This window comes from Anomaloglossus baeobatrachus, chromosome 6 (genome assembly GCF_048569485.1).
Source record: "Anomaloglossus baeobatrachus isolate aAnoBae1 chromosome 6, aAnoBae1.hap1, whole genome shotgun sequence".
Taxonomy (NCBI): domain Eukaryota; kingdom Metazoa; phylum Chordata; class Amphibia; order Anura; family Aromobatidae; genus Anomaloglossus; species Anomaloglossus baeobatrachus.
The window spans coordinates 244,432,756-244,453,938 of record NC_134358.1 but is presented as its reverse complement, the minus strand read 5'-3'; the positions used below and the strand labels follow the sequence as shown (position 1 = coordinate 244,453,938).

Sequence of the window (21,183 nt, the reverse complement as noted above, 5' to 3'; positions counted from 1 at the left end):
TTGAATGAATGGACAAACTTTATTTCATATTCTTCAAACTGTCATGGCACTCACTTGATGCAGTTTGGCAATTTTCTTGGCTGAGAGATCGCTATCGATGACCTGGAGGATGCTGTTTCTTTGTTCTTGGGAAATCTTCCTCATGGCTGCTTCTTTATTCTTACCAGTGACATTTTGCTTGGCAATCAACCTAATAAAACACTGAGCTATTAGGCAATGTGAGAACAGATTGTAATTTGTAGTATACAGGAAGAAAAAGATTTTTCCACCACTGGGAGCAAAACATTATCAAGGCAGTGACATTACAAGAATCTACATAACTAATCATATGCTAAAGAGTTGCAAGTCAAATTTATGTATGAGATAACAGAGATGATTGTCTATAAAATGAAGCTAGTCTCACGTTCAAAGATGAAGAGTGAAAGTGAAAAATTCAAAAGATTGTTACTCTTTTGTTTGTCAGTGTAAATAAATACTAGAAGTATTACAGAAGGGGATTTCAACCATTACAATGAAACAAACTGCAAAGGTGGAACTAAGTTTTAAAATTCATTTTTACAATGAAGTGAACATTGCTGTTACATATTAAGAAATTAAGTAGTGTAGGTGTTCAAAAATGCCAACATAAGTAGAGAATGTTGGATTTGGTAGAAATCTTTTGTAATGGTTGTATAACGTCTGGAAGCCATGGCCGTCACCAAGGTCCAGGTTTCCTCCTTTGTGATACTTTGACAGGAATTTACTACACTGACTTCAGTTGTTGCTTGTTTGTGGTTTGTGTTTAGCACCACTCTGTACAGCACAAATGCTGTCTTCCTTCCTTAAATAAACAGCCTGTGGCGTCCATGAGTGATACCAGAAAAAGTGGTCAACTCTGCTAACAGCAGAAATTTTAGTGTTTGGTTCTGGTATGGCTTTGTCAAAATTAAAATCTCTAAGTTTAGTTCATTCATTAAATTTCCTCCATTAAATTTCCCATTTTAGGTTGTGTTTTCTTAGTAGTTAAGAAACACAGTTTCCAATGTTATTAATGTGATTAAATGCAAATTATAGTTTTACAAAATGTCAAGTTTGAAATCCCACATATTTTATAGAGTTCTGCTGTGATTTCGTGAATACAGAAATCAAACCTCACGAAGTACTATCCTCTTGTAAGTGTTGTTATGAGACTCCCATGGGTCTCCCTTTATCTGTTCAGTAGATTTATAAATGACTCCCCCATCTGTCTACTATATTCTTGCTCTTGCTGATCCACCCTGCTTTAGTGTGGACATGTAGAACAGAGCAGCTGGTAGCTGCTCTCATCAATCATCATAGGGATAATCAGGAAAGAAAATTACTAGTTTTACTACAGTTTTCTGTGGGACTTTTTTTTTGTATAGTTTTTGTGCAGATGGAGCTCTATGTGAACATAGCCTTAGTGATCATCAACTAAATTTACCATGGTATCTGTGTAAAGCGGGCTTTACACGCTACGATATATCTAGCGAGATGTTGGTGGGGTCACGTCGTAAGTAACGCACATCCGGCATCGTTAGTGATATCGTAGTGTTTGACAGCTATGAACGAGTAGAAATACTCACCTTCTCGTTCATCGTTGACACGTCACTCATTTTCTAAAAATCGAACGTCCTGTTGTTCATTGTTCCCAATTCAGCACACATCGCTCCATGTGACACCCCGGGAACGATGAACTACAGCTTACCTGCGTCCCGCCGGCAATGCTGAAGGAAGGAGGTGGGCAGGATGTTTACGTCATCCCGCTCATCTCCGCCCCTCCGCTTCTATTGGCCGGCCGCTGTGTGACGTCGCTGTGACGCTGAACGTCCCTCCCCCTTCAGGAAGAGGATGTTCGCCGCCCACAGCGAGGTCGTTTGGAAGGTAAGTACGTGTGACGGGGAGGTTACAACATTGTGCGACACGGGCAAGAAATTGCCCGTGCCGCACAAACGATGGGGGGCAGGTGCGATCGCAAATGCGATCGCATGAGTAAATGTAACGTGTAAAGCAGCCTTTAATGTGAACACTTTGAAATGTTCACTAGTTGACTGCTCCTGACCTAATTAGTGTAGATCAAGTACATGCACGAAAGAACAGCACCAGACAAAGAGTCGGATGTGAATCTCTCCTTGATCAGAGTATGGCACAGCTCTCAGACCTTTATTTCAATAGAACATAGACTTATATAAACTAGGAAAAGGGCATGGTCGGCTCTATAGTGTGCGTGCTTGGATGTGTTCATTGGTCAGTGGGTTTGTCAATGGGTTAGTCCATGGGCTGAACCATGGGTTGTTCGTGAGGTCATCAGTGGGGTGGTCCTCTAGGCTCTCTTCTTACATCTAGACATTCCTTGCATATATAACGCCCTGGAGAACCAGGTAGAGGTACAGATAGGCCCCCGCACAACACCAATCCCACAAAGGGTTAAATCAGCCAACCTGAAACCCTAGTCACCCCCCTCAGGGTAGGACAGGCACACCAGTGGGTGGGACCAGGTGGTTGGGACACGCCCACCTAGGGGTCTAGAGAACCCGGGGGCGGGAAAACACAGTTTAGTTTAGTGTGAGTTCCAGTTTAAGTCGGAGTGGAGGTGAAATCTGACAGGCACCAGGGTCGGAGCCCTGGTGCATTGGCTAGTGGCAGACGGTAGCCAGAGTCTGCAGGAGATGGGAAGATGGCTGCCGGAGATCCGAGGTGGACCGGGACAGGGTTGTAGCCCGCCGGTATCGACACCGGAGAACCGACCCGGAAACCGTGTGCACAGAGGGGGTACTTGGACCCTGAAGCCAGGACCGGCACCGACGGCCTAGCTAATTAACCAATTGAGGGCAGGATTTTAGGTCCTGTCCCAATCTAAGTCCCAAAAAGTAGACAACCACCCACCGAGAGAGATAGGGCCACCGCCAGGGCCCATAGATCCCAAGGGTCAGCGTCAGATGGGCACGGCTCCCAACCAAAGGACCGGGAGTGAACTCCCACGTTTCAGACTGGGAAGTCCTACTTACAACACACAAAGTGCAGAGGAGAGAGACTTTGACTACCAACCTGGGTGTGGGATCAGATACACCCGTCTGCGGCAGCCGGCCACCATCACCTTGGTTTACCACAGGACTTGTGTGCTTTATTCGACCGTGAGTAATATCCCCTGCAATCACTATCCTCAGCATAGACACTGGGCCCCAGGACATCCATCCCTACCCATGGAGGGGTTAATCTAGCTGCCAGCCCAACGTTGCTGGGAAACCCCGCAATAGCAGCGGTGGTGCTACATCTCACCACACACCGTGGGTGGCGTCACAGACATTTTACAACCAATCCCGTATTAATACATCCCCTTTTTATTAGGAGTGTCGGCGCGATCCCCGGGTCCGGAGAACCGCTCAAGCTGTATCGTAGATCCGGATCCGAGAAGCACCGGCTGCTGGCACGGGGGCGGCACACATACCAGGACAGGGAGTGGAGAACAGGAAATGGCGGCCATCTTAAATGTGTGTCACACGATGATATATCTGAACTGACTTATGTAAGGTGAAATTATTTCATTGGACATTTTTGACAAAATCCCCTATGTCCCAAGGTTAATTAAGTATTTGATCCAATGGGCCTCCTCAACAACTGAAATTTCAGATGAAAATCACATAAAAAAATATTTTGATTGAAATGTAGCAAGCAGTTATTATGTCATTAAAATATTACTGGCAAAGAATATTATCACATACTGTATGAGGACTGAGACTAAACTCTCCTAGCACTGCAGTTGAGAGTGGACTCAAAACCTTGACTTTACACAGTTATTTGCTCAATTAGATATACTAATATAGCAGGCAAAATGGCACATATAATAATAAATAGTGCCTATATGTCATGTAAAATAACATGACATTACATAACGGGCGGCACGATGACTGAGTGGTTATCACTGCATTCTTGCAGCGCTGTGGTCTTGGGTTCAAACCCCACCAAGGACAACATCTGCAAGGAGTTTGTATGTTCACCCCGTGTTTGCGTGGGTTTCCTCTGGGTTCTCCGCTTTTTCTCCCACACTCCAAAGACATACGGGAAAATTAGATTGCGAGCCCCAATGGGGACAGTGTTGCCAGAGTATGTAAAGCGCTGTGGAATTAATAGCGCTATATAAATGAATACATATTATATTAGACCTCCACCATTGATAGGCAAACTCAGGAGATAATAAGATGGAGCACATATTGTAAAGACAACTGTTTAGGAACCTGTATTTCGGCAGTCACCACAAGCTTTCCTGGTCTTCTCCCAGATGTTAGTGATGTGTTCTCAGAGAAAGGATGTCAGGAGTTGTAGCCCCCAGGCCTTACAAGTGCAGCATAAGGTTGATCTCAGGGGCAAAATTGCCCAAGTGCAAACTCTATAATTTGTCTGGTCTTGAGAGAACAGCTCTTAAGGCTACTTTACACGCTGAGATATCGGTCCCGATATCGCTAGCGTGGGCACCCGCCCCCATCGGTTGTGCGACACGGGCAAATCGTTGCCTGTGTTGCACAACATCGCCCAGACCCGTCACACATACTTACCCACCCGGCGACGTCGCTGTGACCGGCGAACCGCCTCCTTTCTAAGGGGGCGGTTCGTTCAGCGTCACAGCAACGTCACACTGCGTCACTGATCCGCTGCCCAATAGAAGCGGAGGGGCGGAGATGAGCGGGACATAACATCCCGCCCACCTCCTTCTCTTCGCATAGCGGCCGGGAGGCAGGTAGGAGAGCTTCCTCGTTCCTGCGGCGTCACACATAGCGATGTGTGCTGCCGCAGGAGCGAAGAACAACTTCGTTACTGCTGCAGTAACGATAATCGAGAATGGACCCCCATGTCACCGATGAGCGATTTTGCATGTTTTTGCGACGATGCAAAATCGCTCATCGGTGTCACACGCAACAACATCGCTAATGCGGCCGGATGTGCGTCACAAAATCCGTGACCCCAACGACTCCGCATTAGCGATGTCGTAGCGTGTAAAGCCCCCTTTAACCCCTTTACCCCGAGTGATTTTCCATTTTCATTTTTGTTTTTGCTCCCCTTCTTCCATAACTTTTTTATTTTTCCGTCAGTATTGCCATATGAGGGCTTATTTTTTGCTGGACGAGTTTCAGGGCTCATGCGCACGTAACTGCTGATTCTTCTGCAGCGATTTGACAGCACATGTGTGCATCAAATCGCTGCAGAAACACTGCATAATGGATGCAGGTTTTTTTTGTAGAAAAAAGCCGATTTCATGCGCTCGGGATGCTGCCCCCACCATAGACAGAGTGGGAGCTGCATCCAGAACGCAGAAATAATTGACATGCTCATTTTATGAACGCATGGATTTGGGTCAAAATTTTAGCACCCAAATCGCTGCGTTCAGAAAAGCAACGTGCGCATGTATCATGCATAATCTACATAGATTGTGTTAGGGACGCAGGACGCATGCATTTACGCTACAGTGCAATACGCAGCGTACATGCATGCTATTATGTAACGTGCGCATGAGCACTTACTTGGACTGAATCCATTAGTTTTACCATATAGTGTACACCCATGGGATCAAAATTGCCACTACACTTGTGGATAAATTCCCAGTGTGGTGTAATTTCCAAAATAGGGACACTTGAGGGAGGATTCTGTTCTTCTGGCACATAGTAGCCCTGTGTATGAAATGAAAATATAAGACAGCCCCCTGAATATAAGACCGAACCCATCATTCAGAGCAAAAAATAATACAAGACACTGTCTTATTTCTGGAGAAACACTGTAGATGCCTTGAGCCCTTGACTGTCTGCAAGGCATCATGAAATCTGATGGTTACCAAAGGATTTTGGGTATCAATGTAGTGCCCTGTGTCAGGAATGGTTTGCGTCCTAGATCATGGGTCTTCCAGCAGGACAAAAACCTGAAACTTCAATAAGCACATAGAAATGGATGGAAACAAAGCGCTGGATAGTTCTGAAGTGGCCAGCAATATGTCTGGATCTAAATCCCATTGAGCACTTGTGGAGAGATCTTAAAGTTGCTGTTGGGAGAAGGCACCTTCAAATATGAGAGACCTGGAGACGTTTGCAAAAGAAGAGTGGTCCAAAATTCCAGGTGAGAGGTGTAAGAAGCTTGTTGATGGTAATAGGTATCGATTAATTGCAGTTATTTATTCCAAAGGGTGTGCAGCCAAATATTAAATAAGGATGCCAACAATTTTGTCCGGCCCATTTTTTTAGTGTTGTGTGAAATGATGTCCAATTTGCATTTTTTTCTTCTGTTTTTGTTGTGTTGCTGCAATACACACAAAGGATATAAACATATGTATGACAAAACATGAGTAACTAATAATTTTCTGGGTGAAATACTTCATTTTCAGAAACAATTTCTATGGTGCCACTCCCTTCAGCCATGACTGGATATGCTGGTTAATTGCTTTCTTAAAGGGAACCTGTCATCAGAAATTTCGCCCAAAAGCTAAAAGATTCCCCCTCTGCAGCTCCTGGGCTGCATTCTAGGAAGATCCCTGTTATTATTGTGCCCCATGTGAGACCAAAATAAAGCCTTTATAAAGTGCTACCTTTTTGTATGCAGCTTCTGTAAATGTGACACGGGGGCAGGCTCTCTGCCGTCCGTTATTCTGCCTCCTGGTCCTGTATGCCGCCCCCATCGCTCCTTTCCATATCTGATGCACCGCCCACTGCTCCAGCCATCCCCGCGCATGCCCAGTGCTAGTCTCCCGGGACTGAGCAGTGTGACCGCTGGTGACGTGTGCGCAGACAAGTGATTATGGGCGGGACTGTGACTGTTAACAGCAAGTACCCGCCCATAATCTCGTGAGCGCGCAAACCTCTCCAGCGGTCACACTGTGCTCAGTGTAGATGCTAGACTGTATGGGCTGCTTCCAGGGATGACGTCCCTTTGTCACGTGATAGTATTTTGAACACGCCCCTATCACGTGACAAAGGGACATCATCCCTGGAAGCAGCCCATACAGTCTAGCATCTACACTGAGCTCAGTGTGACCGCTGGAGAGGTTTGCGCGCTCACGAGATTATGGGCGGGTACTTTCTGATAACAGTCACAGTCCCGCCCATAATCACTTGCCTGCGCACACGTCACCAGCGGTCACACTGCTCAGTCCTGTGAGACTGGCACTGGGCATGCGCGGGGATGGCTGGAGCAGTGGGCGGTGCATCAGCTATGGAAAGGAGCGATGGGGGCGGCATACAGGACCAGGAGGCAGAATAACGGACGGCAGAGAGCCCGCCCCCGTGTCACATTTACAGAAGCTGCATACAAAAAGGTAGCACTTTATAAAGGCTTTATTTTGGTCTCACATGGGGCACAATAATAACAGGGACCTTCCTAGAATGCAGCCCAGGAGCTGCAGAGGGGGAAGCTTTTAGCTTTTGGGCGAAATTTCTGATGACAGGTTCCCTTTAACATGACAGGTCGACTTGTAATGTAGCTATTTGCACTGATCCACAGTCTGCCATCAGCACTAGAGAAGTCTTTTGGGAAAGAGATCTATGGTTCATCACTTGAATACAGTACAGGTGTGGCATTCCAGTGCAATAGAAAAATTGATATGGGTCACTGTCCTGAATTCTGCAAATATTTGTCATGAACGTGTCAAGTCAGTAGTTGCAAGCCACATTATAGCCATGGTACAGCATATACATGCATGAATATTTTAAATACTGATATTTTTCTTGTTTAGGGATACTGATGTTTTTCTCCTGGATACCCAAACAGTGTGGGCTTCTGAAGAAGGATGGCTGGAATTTGATATTACAGCAACCAGCAACTTATGGGTAATGAATCCACGACACAATCTTGGACTACAGCTTAGCGTGGAAACCAGAGATGGTAATTAATGACTGAATTTCTTAGATTTGACTTAACTGGGTCAGGAGTGATTAGTCTATATTAACCCTTTAATGACTGTGGGCAGTAGAATTACGTCCCAGCGGTCAGTGTTAATCCCACCCAGCTGGCGCGGGCAGTCGGGGGGATCTGGCACATGTCAGCTGATTTCTACAGCTGACATGTGTGCCTAGCAGGCATGAGCAGATCCGCGATCTGCCTGTACCTGTTAACCCCTTAAATGGCGCTGTCAAAATGTGACAGCGCTATTATAATAGTGGTCACGGTAGTTTACTCACCGCCTGACACCGGAAGTCACGTGACATGATCACGTGGTTCCGATGGTTGTCATGTGATGACTCCTGTAGCTCTCATGACTCATTTCCTGTTTCACCCAAGCTGTGTGAAACAGGAGATGAGCATATCTGGTGTTCACAGCTGTGTAGCTCTGATCAGCAGATATGGAAGAGTGGTCAGACTGCTGATCCTTATAGTCCCCTAGGGGGACTAGTGAAATAAAAAAAAAGTTTTGAATAATTAAAAAAAATACCCTAAAAGTTCAAATCACACCCCTTTCGCCCCATTAAAGGGTTAAAGAAATAAAAAATATACACACATTTGGTATCGCCGCTTTCAGAAATGCCTGATCTATCAAAATATAAAATCAATTAATCTGATTGGTAAATGGCATAGCGTCAAAAAAATTCCATACACCAAAATTACGTTTATTGGTCGCAGCAAAGTTTGCGCAAAAAGCAATAATAGGCGATCAAAATGTAGCATCTGTGCAAAAATGGTACTATTAAAAATATCAGCTCGAGATTCAAAAAATAATGTCACTAAGCTCCAGATCCCGAAAAAATGAGAACGGGTCGCGGAAAATGGCGCAAAATGTGCGCCACTTTTTTTGGACAAAATTCAGATTTTTTTTTTAACACCTTAGATAAAAGTAAACCTATACATGTTTGGTGTCAACGATCTCGCACCGACCTAAGGCATCATATGGATACATCAGTTTTACCATATAGTGAACACAGTGAATAAAATATCCCAAAAACAATCGTGCAATCACACTTTTTTTGCAATTATTTTGCATTTGGAGGTTTTTTGCCATTTTCCAATAAACTATATGGTAAAAGTTATGGTTTCATTTAAAAGTACAACTCGCATGGCTATATTGACAGAAAAATAAAAAAGTTACAGCTCTCGGAAAAGGAATGGCAAAAAAAAATAATCAGAAAGCGCAAAATTGTTCGGTCATAAAGGGGTTAAAGTAGTTTTCTGGCCTACCATAAATTTCTGCAATTACTGTTTGAGACTGCAGATTGCCAAATCCAACCTGAGTGCAATAGCCATACGCTTAAGATTCCCCCTTATTTCCAGCTCAAGTGGGTGGTCACTTAACCACATGTATGCGATTTGTATACTTTGTGTTAAAGGGAAGATGTCGTTCAAAAAAAAAAATTTCAATAACTGAAAAAATGTAAAGTATTAATGTTTTAATGTTTTGTTTAAATATTATTATTTGTTTTTAATTGAGCAAAATATAAAAAAAAAAAGGTTTGATATTTTCCACTGTTAAACACAGAAATAGCCTGGATTACAGCTGCAGTAAAGTGGGCAGAATCTGCTCTCCTGTGTGTGATATCACACCTCCCCCTCCCAATCTGGGTGCTTTCAAAGGAACAGAGGATGAAATTTAGGATCACAGTGCGGTGCCATTTTGCTGGTGACCAAAAATGTATAAAGTGTCACCAAGCTCAGCAGACAGTATCACACAGGATAGGATTAAATACAAAGCTCAGCAGAGAGTATCACAGAGGATAGGATTAGTTATAGCAACTCAGCAGACAGTATCACACAGGACAGGATTAGATACCCAGCTCTGGAGACAGTATCACACAGGATAGGATTAGATACACGGCTCAGCAGACAGTATCACACAGGATAAGATTAGATACATGGCTCAGCAGACAGTATCACACACAACAGGATTAGATACACAGCTCAGCAGACAGTATCACACAGGAGAGGATTAGATACACAGCTCAGCAGATAGTATCACACAGGATAGGTTTAGATACAGCAACTGAGGCTGTTCATAACCATTATAGCAGGAGCCTAGCTACCCATACATGGAGGTTTGCAGTCCAAATAGTGGCATTTTTCCCAGGTACGGATGTTTTTAACCTAGATAGTGGCATTTAAGTTAGGTTCCTGGATTAGAGATATACCTTGCCGTTGGTTTCCGGGCTTACATGCATTGGCCAATGCATAAACTAAATATCTCTTTTGCAGTAATGCAGTGTACATTTTTGGCTTTTTCAGTGTGCAACTGTTTTCATTTATAGTTAACCATGCATAGATTTGGAATAGCAGCTGTATAGTGGCTGCTTCCGTTCGTCTCCCATTGAATTGAATGGGAGCTGAGCTGCAGTCCCTGATAATGCCCACTAGGCTGTCTAATACTGAACCTACACTATGTCCATTCGAGCTATAATCAGATGTAGGCAACCCCTGTAAGTCTATATATTCTAAACTTCAAATATCTGCAAAAGTACTATAGAAAACACCTTGCAAAATATTTAACAGAGAAAAAGAATACCATGCAATCAATCTACATTAAAAATATCTGAGGCACAGCTTGTGTCAAAGGTAAGAAAGAGTTTCCTACAAATGACAAAAACTATTAAAAACAATGTTTCCTTTTCTTCAGACTTGGCAGATCTCTCAGGATTGAAAACCAGGCGAAATTATACAAGAAGTGATCAATATTCAAGTAATTGAAGCGTATGATATAGTCTGGGTTTTGTTCCTGGCAGGTGTACAATCTAAAATAGTTGTACAAGTAAAAATTGTAAAACGCTTACAGTTATGCTGAAAACATAAAACTAATTTATAACATATGTGTAGCTGTATTTGATGATCTCAAACTGGTTAGGTGACTGCAATTGCTATTCAAGAGCTCACCACAGAGGGCGCTATAAGACATAACATGAGTATAATGAAAGCTTCCAATACTGCACAATTTTGTAAAGGGAATCTGTCACCAGGTTTACCACCCCATCTGAGAGCAGCATGATATAAAGGCACAGACCTTAATTCCAACAATACATAATGTACTTTAAAGGGGTAATCCCATCTCCAAGATCCTATCCTAATATGTACAGTTGAAACCAGATTTTTACATACACTAACTAAAAAGACACATCTGCATGTTTTTCTCACTATCTGACATGAAATCAGAATAAACCTTTCCCGTTTTAAGTCAATTACCAAAATTATTTATATTTGCCAAATGCCAGAATAATGAGAGAGAGAATGTTTTAAGACCTTTTTATTACTTTCTGCAAAGTCAAGAGTTTACATAAACTAAGAGTACTATGCCTTTAAACAGTATGGGACAGCCCATATGATGATGTCATGTCTTTAGAAGCTTCTGACAGGTTTATTGGCAACATATGAGTTAATTAGAGACACACCTGTGGATGTTTTTTAATGCACACCTGAAACACACTGCTTCTAAAGGCCGCTTTACACGCTACAACATCGCTGAAGCAATCTCGTTGCGGTCACGGAATTTGTGACGCACATCCGCCCGCTTTAGTGATGTCGTTGCATGTGACACCTATGAGCGATTTTGAATCGTCGCAAAAACGTGCAAAATCGCTCATTGGTGACATGCCCCCCTATTCCCAATTATCGTTGCTGCTGCGTGTACGATGTAGTTCGTCGTTCCTTCGGCAACACACATCGCTATGTGTGACACCGCATGAACGAGGAACCTCACCTTACCTGCGGCTGCCGGCAATGCGGAAGGAAGGAGGTGGGCGGGATGTTACGTCCCGCTCATCTCCACTCCTCCGCTTCTATTGGGCGCCCGCTTAGTGACGTCGCTGTGACACCGAACGAACCGCCCCCTTAGAAAGGAGGCGGTTCGCCGGTCACAGCGACATCGCTAGGCAGGTAAGTAGTGTGACGGGTCTGAGCGATGTTGTGCGCCACGGGCAGCGATTTGCCCGTGTCGCACAACCGATGGGGGCGGGTACGCCCGCTAGCGATATCGGTAACGATATTGCAGCATGTAAAGCGGTCTTTAATGTAGCACCATTGAAAAGTGAAAAGAAATCAGCCAAGATCTAAGGAAGAAAATTGTGGACTTGCACAAGTCTGGGTCATCCTTGGGTGCAATTTCCAGATACCTGAAAGTGCCTCTTTCATCTGTACAAACAATTATACACAAGTACAAACAAGATGAGAATGTCCAGTCATCATACCACTCAGGAAGAAGAGGGATTCTGTGCACCAGAGATGAACGTGCTTTGGTCAGACATGCGCATATCACCCCAAGAACAAAAGCAAACGGCCTTATGAAGATGCTGGCAGAAGCTGGTAGATTGTGTAATTATCCACAGTGAAACAAGTACTTTATTAGCATAGGCTAAAAGGTCACTCTGCCAGGAAGAAGCCATTACTTTAAAAGAAACATAAAAAAAAGCCAGATTAATGTTTGCAAATACATACAGGAACACAGACCTTAATTTTTGGAGACATGTCCTCTGGTCTGACGAAACTAAAATTGAACTGTTTAGCCATAATGGCTTTCCTTATGTTTGGAGGAAAAATGGAGAAGCTTTGAAGCCTAAGAACATCATCCCAACTGTGAAACATGGGGGTGGCAGCATTATGTTGTGAGGTTGTTTTGCTGCAGGAGGGACTGGTGCACTTCACAACATAGATGACATCATGAGGAAAGAAGATTATGTGGCAATACTAAAGCAACATCTTAAGACATCAGCCAGGAACTTAAAGCTTGGCGGAAATTAGTCTTCCAAATGGACAATGACCTGAAGCATACTGCCAAACTGGTTACAAAGTGGCTTAAGGATAACAAAGTCAATGTTTTGGAGTGGCCGTCACAAAGCCCTAATCTCAATCCTATTGAAAATTTATAGGCAAAGCTGAAAAGGCCGGAGCGAGCAAGGTGACCTACAAACATGGCTCAGTTACACCAGTTCCGTCAGGAGGAATGGGCCCAAATTCCTACCAACTAGAGTAAGAAGCTTGTGGAAGGATATCCAAAACATTTCACCCAAGTCATACAGTTAAGGGCAATGGTACCAAATACTAATGAAATGTATGTAAACTTTTGACTTTGCAGAAAGTAATAAAAATGGCTTAAAACATTCTCTCTCTCTCTCTCTCTCTCTCTCTCTCTCATTATTCTGGCATTTGGCAAATATAATTGACCTAAAACGGTAAAGGTTAATTCCAATTTCATGTCAGATAGTGAGAAAAACATAAAATTGCAAATGTGTCTTTTTAGATAGTGTATGTAAACTTCTGGTTTCAACTGTAGTAGGTGTAGTAATAATAATAATAATAATAATAATAATAATAATAGCAAATACTTCCAATTAGAAATGTAGTATAGTTCTGCTAATTCACTATGTCACTTACCTCATTTGCAGGGCTATGCAGCATCTTAGGTATCCATGGTTACAACCATGCATATATCCACAGTTATTTAGTTGTTAGTGGTCATAACCATGTATGCCTAAGGTCCTGCAATGCCCTGAAAATGAGGTAAGTGACATATTGAATCGGACAAACTATACTACATTTCTAATTGGAGGTATTTGTTAACATTATTATTCCTACTACATATTGAAATAGAATCTTGGAGATGGGAATATCCCATTAAATTTCAAGTTTTGATTAAAAACTGATTTATCTGCTGCAAAATTACCAGTTCTCTGAATGCTGAGCTTTGTATAACCCTGCTCACACCACTGATTGACAGCTTTCTGTGTACACTGTGCATAGGCAGAAAGCTACCAATCAGTAGTGGGGAAGGGGTTTTAGAGAGCTCATGAATATGCTGGACTACCTGGCAGCTGGTGTATTAGTCCTCTAGTGATAATCTCCTGCTGATTAAACAGTGATTTTATATAAAACTATACTGAGCAGCTTATTAAGTGATACATCACTGGAATCAGAGTCTCTATCTCCACATGAACCTGCTGATAAGGTCTCTTTCGCACTTCAGTATTTTGCATCATTGTTTCATCAGTGTTTGGATGCCAAAACCAGGAGTGGAACTTTCAGAGAAGAACTATAATTGGAGACACTCCTGGTTTTGGCATCCAAACACTGATGAAACAATGATACAAAATACTGACATGTGAAAGAGACCTTAGGTAGTAAAAACCTAGTGACAGATTCCCTTTTATTGGGGGTTTCCTACCACGTTTGCTATAGCTTTCTTAGCCGTGCAAGTACCATTGCCAATACCCAGACCATTCCTAATAATGTCGGGCCTCGAGGGCAAAAAAGTTGATGAAATTAGAAAATGGGTCTCTTCTTTCCTTCCAAAACAGTATATAAAAGTCAATCACCAGTGGTAGTGCTACTCTGTCCTCAGCAACGAATATATTAAAATGGAATGATATTCCATTAGTATAAAATGAGTTTAACTATAAAATATAAAAGTAACAAACAATGTGTTTCGGCTAAAAAGCCTTCTTCAGGTTAATATATATATATACACATGAACAATGAACTGATCTTATATATCTACCCCCGATCATAATAGTGTCACTGATTTGACCTCTAATGGGAGCAGGTGAATACTATATCCCAGGAGCAATATGAATACTTTACAAAAGCTTTAGATTCTTTCATTTGCTGATTATACTGTCATTATTATTTCAGGGTGAAATTCTAATTTACTAATATGTTCATATGGGACAGGGTTTAATGCATTTATAGCAAAAGCATTCATAAAAATGATTTTTTTTCCTTAATTTTACTTGTCATATTTAATAACTCCTTTCACCTTCTCTATACCTTTGGTGGAAAATATACTTTACAGGCATTTTTGATCGTGGTTATATGGAAACAGACTCTTCGCATGGATATTTCCATGCATATTTACATATACAAAATTTTACTAATAGACATTAATTATTTCTGTCATTTGATTCCAGGTCAAAATGTAAACACAAAAGCCGCAGGTTTGGTTGGCAGGGACGGCCCATATGACAAGCAGCCTTTCATGGTTGCTTTTTTTAAAGCGAGTGAGGTTCACATGAGGACAGCTAGATCTGCAACAAGCAAACGCAAGAACCAGAACCGCAACCGTTACTCTCATTCTCAAGATGTATCAAGAGTGTCCAGTGTGACAGGTAGGATGGATTTGGATTTTGTATTCTGTGATACCATCTGTAGAAAACTGTACGTCATGGAGACAGTCGTGATAATAACGGCTCTGATCTGGTGTAGTGCCATACTGTGTAAAACAGTGTATAGAAAACTTTCTAGATTAATGTAGTATACAGTTAAACCTCGTGTATTAGAAAGTGACCACAGAATGGTTTTGATTCTCTTTACGACCAAAGAAACAAGAAAAGTGAATTATAAAAAAAAATACTAAAGAGGACAAAAGCTGTCAGGAAAAAAATGGCAAGTACCATCTACTAGAAGAGATAATATCTACATTTTTCACTTTGAACTACAGTTGTGCCAGTAGGATAAACTTCAGGGGCGCACATATCATTGGTGCAGCTGCGCAGGGACCTGAGAGGGAAGAGAGTCCATTCTACCAACAAAGCTGCAAGTAGCGTCCCTCATAAACAGAACTACTGCAAAGGCCCATACTGAACTTGAACAGGGGCCCTTTTCTGTCTGTGTCCCCCACTGATGTACTGTATATGAGACTTTCTTTTAGCTGGAGTTATAATTTCACTTAACAATGCTCATTTGCCTAAAGTACTCCAAAACCAAAAGGGGAATGCTTAAAGAGAACCTGTCAGGTCCCCTATGCCCTCCAACCCAGCAGCATTCATACTCAATGGCGTAACTAGAGTTTGATGGGCCTTGGTGCAAAGTTCAGACCTGGGCCCCCCCTCCACGTACACCGACACTTGGGGTACGGAATAATGACACTGACACTCGGGGTACAGGATAATGAGGCTGACACTTGGCTCTTACCCACAGCACCTAGCTTTCCCATCATCTGAAATCCCTCTGTCAGCACCCAGCTTCTCTATGTTCTGATATCCATCTTATCCTCGGCACCCAGCTTTCCCATGCTCTGCTATACATCTTTCCCTCAGCACCCAGCTTTCCCATATCAGAGCATGGGAAAGCTGGGTGCTGAGAGAAGATTATAGCAGAGCATGGGAAAGCTGGGTGATAAAGAGCCCTTTTCCCTCAGCACAAAATATTTCTTCCCATGCTTGTATCTTTGTCCCCCCTCGTTGATAGTTCTCCAAATACTATAATAGCCCCCACATAGCCTTCCATATAGTATAAAGGGTCCCACATAACCCTTCATATATTACAATGCACCTCCATAGTCCTCCATGTATTGTAATACATTTCCCATAGTTCTCCATGTATTATAATTCACCCCATAGTCCTCCATATATTATAATGCACCCCCATAGTCCTCCATGTATAAAGTAGCCCTCATAGCCCTCCAATTATTATAATGAATTTCCCACAGTTCTCCATATATTATAATTCACCCCATAGTTCTCCATATATTATACTGCATCACATAGTCCTCCATGTTTAATAATGCACTACCGTAGTTCATGTATAAAGGTAGCCCCCATAGTCCTCCATATATTATAATGTAGCCCCCATAGTCCTTTATGTATTATAATGCATATGCAGCTCCATAAACCTTCATATTGTATTATGTAGCCCCATACTCCTCCATGTATATTGCACCCCTATATTCCATGTATAAGGTGTCCTTCATTTCGTATTATGCAGCTCCATACTCCTCCATGTATAATGCACCCTTATAGTCCATGTATAATGTGTCCTTCATGTTGTATAATGCATCCCCATAGACTTCCAATTATAATGCAGCCCCATACACCTCCATGCATGTATAATGCAGACCCATACACCTCCATGCATGTATAATGTCTAATAATGTATAATGTATAATATACAGTCCATGTATAAGATGTCCTTCATGTTTATTATGCAGCCCCATAGACCTCCATGTATAATACAGCCCCATAGACTTCCATGTATCATGCAGCCTCCCAGACCTCCATGTATCATGCGGCCAGCTCCCCAGGCCTCCATGTATCATGCGGCCTACCCACCAGGCCTCCATGTATCATGCAGCCAGCCCACCCAGGCCTCCATGTATCATGCAGCCAGCCCCCCCAGGCCTCTATGTCGCGGGCGGAGGAGGGGACGCTGCGCTCTCCCACTGCTCGGGTCCAGCTGCTGCTGGTGCCGCTGTTCGGTGGTGGCTCGAGCGGTGGGCCGGATCCCGGGGACTCGAGCGGCGTTCCTCGCCCGTGAGTGAAAAGGGGATTTTGATTGTAGGGATTGGATATTGTCCGTGACGCCACCCACGGTTGTGGTGATATTGGTGACACCACCGCTGCTCTAGATGGGGATCCCGGGAGCGGTGACAGGGAGCAGCCTTGTTGTTAGTTCTCCCCTCCGTGGGTAGGGGGTTAGTTGTCCCGGGGCCCGGTGATGGGGGTAGGGGTGGCTGGCAGGCGGGTTACAGGGCCTGGTGAGGTGCAGGGTAGCAGGGGCAGCGCTGTGCCGCATGGCACGGTCGTACTCACTCAGCCAATGATGAAGACACAGTTCTCGGTAAAACACACGGCTGGATGGACGGGTCCCACTGACGGCTGCGGTGGTTTCTGCTCCCGGCAGGTTGATGGTGACTGCCTTTCCCTGCACCTATATACGGTAGATGGTTCCAATGGGTTCCCACCGGTAACCCGCTCCCCAGCTTGGATATGGGCTGGAGGAGCCCCTTTTGCCCGCAGGCTCTGGCCCTGAGAAACGGTTGCCTTGGCGGTGGCGGTGTCTCCCTCTCTTGGTTGGACTGTTGCCTTCTGTCGGGACTTGGCTGCTGGGAAACCCAGGAGGTTCCCTTCACTAATGAATTTGGCAAATTCACGACGACTCCTAGCCTTGCCGGGGTCTGTAAGCCCCTGCCAGATGGTGCTGGCTTCTCTTTGTGTACCGGTCCGGTACCTCCGGGCCACCGCCCGTCCACGGTCCTTACGGCAGACTCCGATAGGCCACTCCTGCAGACGGTCACCACCGTCTGCCAACCTTGCTGATCTGTCCGGGCCACACACCCGGACCAACTTCAGATTGCTCGACTACCACTCTCCTCCCTCTCACTTTCACCTCCAAAACTAATCTAATCTGGTTTTCCCGCCTCCAGGACTGTGAACTCCTCGGTGGGTGGGGCCAACTGCCTGGCCAACCCCCTGGTGTGGACATCAGCCCCTGGAGGAAGGCAACAAGGGTTTTGTGTCTGACTTCGGTGTGCCTGACCGGGAGTGTGGGGTGTGTGGGTGTTGTGCTCGGTGGCCCCTGGCTTGTCCAGGGCGCCACATCTATGTATCATGCAGCCAGCCCCCCCAGGTCTCAATGTATCATGCAGCCAGACCCTCAGGCCTCCATGTATCATGCAGCCAGTTCACCCAGGCCTCCATGTATCATGCAGCCAGCCCTCCAGGCCTCCATGTGTCATGCAGCCAGCCCCCCAGGCCTCCATGTATCATGCAACCAGCCTCCCAGGCCTTTGGCCACCGTGTACTCACTAATTTATAAAACTAAAAAAAAAAAACAAGTACTCACCCCTCTCCACTCCTTGCACTACTGCTTTATCCTCACCTCTCCTTGTTTCACCGCTGCTCCATCCTCACCTCTGTCCTTGTTTCCCCACTGCTTTGGTCAGTGTGCTCCTTTCCTACACTCTGTGCGCTCAGCACAGCAGGCGCACAGAAGTGACTTCACCGCGCAGGCACGTGGGGTGAATGATGATGCGTGGAGCGGCGCAGGCTGCTCGATGCAATATCATTGCAGTGTGCGATGATGGACGGGGGCCCTGGTGGCGCCGCCGCTGACACTGGGCAGGGGGGCTCGGCCTCAGCGGCGGCATCGGGTCATATAGCAGCCGCATGGTCTGTGGCAGAACAGCGCAGCTCCTCTCTCACAGAGAAGAGCTGACTGCTGATCTGCAGGGTGGACGCGGGGCCCTAACCTCCTGGGCCCGGTCACAATGGCAACCTCTGCAACCGCTGTAGTTACGCCCCTGTTCATACTTGTGTCAAGGAGAAATTTCATTGTTTCGGAAATCCCCTTAACAGCGAATGTCTGCTGAAATCTCAAATCAAGCGTTACTGAATGCTAGCTAGGAGGAAATTAGACCAAACAAATTGTCGCTGGTATAAGTTCCCTGTTCAGTAGTATGAGGAGGTGCACACCTGAGTGCTTTATTTATTTTTATTATACAAGCCTTTTATAGAGAACAGTTATGGGTTAATCTTTTAGTAAAATTCCTATGTATGCCATTGGCTATATTAAAAAAATATGCAAAAAGTCTGTGACGTGTATCCATTTTGGAACTTCCCCTCTCCGTCCCCTCCTTTGCTCGTGGCGCCGTTGTGACGTAGCTCACACAGGCCATAAATTTGGCCAGATAGTCAGTCTTTCTTATCACATCTGCATTCTGTTGCTTTGTATCAGTCTTCAGCTGGTGACCTTGACGTACACATACTTTTCCCGATATGCTGCAGTAATCAGAAAACAGACTAAAATATATATCAGACATCATCTGCAGGCTTTAAAACTTCATCCTACTCCTCATATAAAAAAGAAAACTTGGTTATAGAAAGGTATATAGTGTTTATAAAAAAAAACATATAGAAATATATATATTGTACTCTCACAGTAGAAGAGCATATAGAAAAATATTTTATATTCTCACAGTTCCCCCAAAAATACTTTTCTGATTCCATAAGTCTATCCCTGTTAATTCCCTGTACTGTCATTATTTTCCTATGGTATCAACATAAACATGGGGGTCTAAACTTCCCTTCTACTTTTATGTATACCCATAGATTGTGAGGCTCCTGCTCTCTCACAGGCTATGCAAAATGGCATAAGAATATTGACCAGAGTACATTGTCCTAGCCTTGGAGGCCCCCCAAACAGAATCGCATGGAGAGTTGGCCCTGTAAACTGGCGTGGGGTGTTTCTGACTGAGTACAGGGCTATGGGCAATATCCCAGGTCAGGGAAGAGACAGTTCTTGATTTCTTTTAGGATTTTTTTTCTTCAGGGTCCCATTGAGTCTTTTAACTTTGCCACTCCTCTGGGGTTGGTAGGGTGTGTGAAGACCTAAAAGGTGCTTTACACGCTGCAACATCGCTACCGATATATCATTGGGGTCATGTCGTTAGTGACGCACATCCGGCGCCGGTAGCGACATCGCAGCGTGTGACACTAAGTAAGGACGATCAACGATCGAAAAATCGTTCAAAAACGGTGATCGTTGACACGTCGCTCCTTTCCTTAATATCGTTGCTGCCACAGGTACGATGTTGTTCATCGTTCCTGCAGCACCACACATTGCTGTGTCTGACACCACAGGAATGACGAACATCTCCTTACCTGCGTCCACCGGCAATGAGGAAGGAAGGAGGTGGGTGGGATGTTACGTCCCGCTCATCTCCGCCCCTCCGCTTCTATTGGCCGGCCGCTTAGTGACGCTGCAGTGAAAAAAAAAAACCCTGAGACCAAAAGGCCTCTCCCCCACTAATCAGCACTTTGATGTTACTGGGATCCAAAACATTAATATAGATGAGGGACTGAATTAATACCAAGCATGACAAAACACAATACATTGCAGAATCATGGAGCTAAGTATACAGACACTCCCAGCAGGGAATGATCCAATTCCACCAGGAACTCCACAAAGGTAAAATAGGAATCAAGCATTAGTATCAAAGCAGAAAAAAACAATAAGAAAGTGGAAACAAAAAGCAGAGGTAGAAGACCCACTTATCTGAGAGGAGTTTTGTAAGAGAGCAGGGCTGGATTCAGAATGTCCTTAAAATTCCCTAATTACTTCCTTATTCCTTCTATTTCTTGTATTAAAATTTGTAAAATGTTAATAAAAAGATGCAAACCAGAATGTTCTTAGCACACAGGATATCCCATGTGCATCGGCAAGTAACAGGAGAAAACTACTCACCTATATAGCCCAATCTGAGAGACCTGATTGCCAGTCATTGACAGGTGTGTGGCTTTCATTCCACAAATCAACAGCACCGCCAGCACTGACCACAAGAGGGAGCCACGAACTGGAAAATGTATTCACAACAGGACAGTCTCACTGGGTTCAATAACATCACGTCTTTTGTAGAGAGCATTTTTAAAAGCAGGAGTATAAAAAAAAAACTTTCCGAAGAAGGGTAAGTGTGGGAACAGGGCTGTTACATGTTCTGAAGGAATGTAGTAACTTCCATCAGCTGCCAGTAAT

General features: G+C 44.2%; 1 protein-coding gene across 1 annotated transcript in view; it reads left to right on the top strand.

Annotated features, from left to right (window-relative positions):
- Nucleotides 1-21,183, top strand: part of BMP6 (bone morphogenetic protein 6) — a 282,008-nt gene that overhangs the window by 219,631 nt on the left and 41,194 nt on the right. Inside the window, exons 3-4 of the mRNA XM_075314781.1 lie at nt 7,709-7,857; nt 14,844-15,041. Of these exons, the coding sequence (XP_075170896.1) occupies nt 7,709-7,857; nt 14,844-15,041 (347 nt within the window). The remainder of the gene's footprint in view (nt 1-7,708; nt 7,858-14,843; nt 15,042-21,183) is intronic.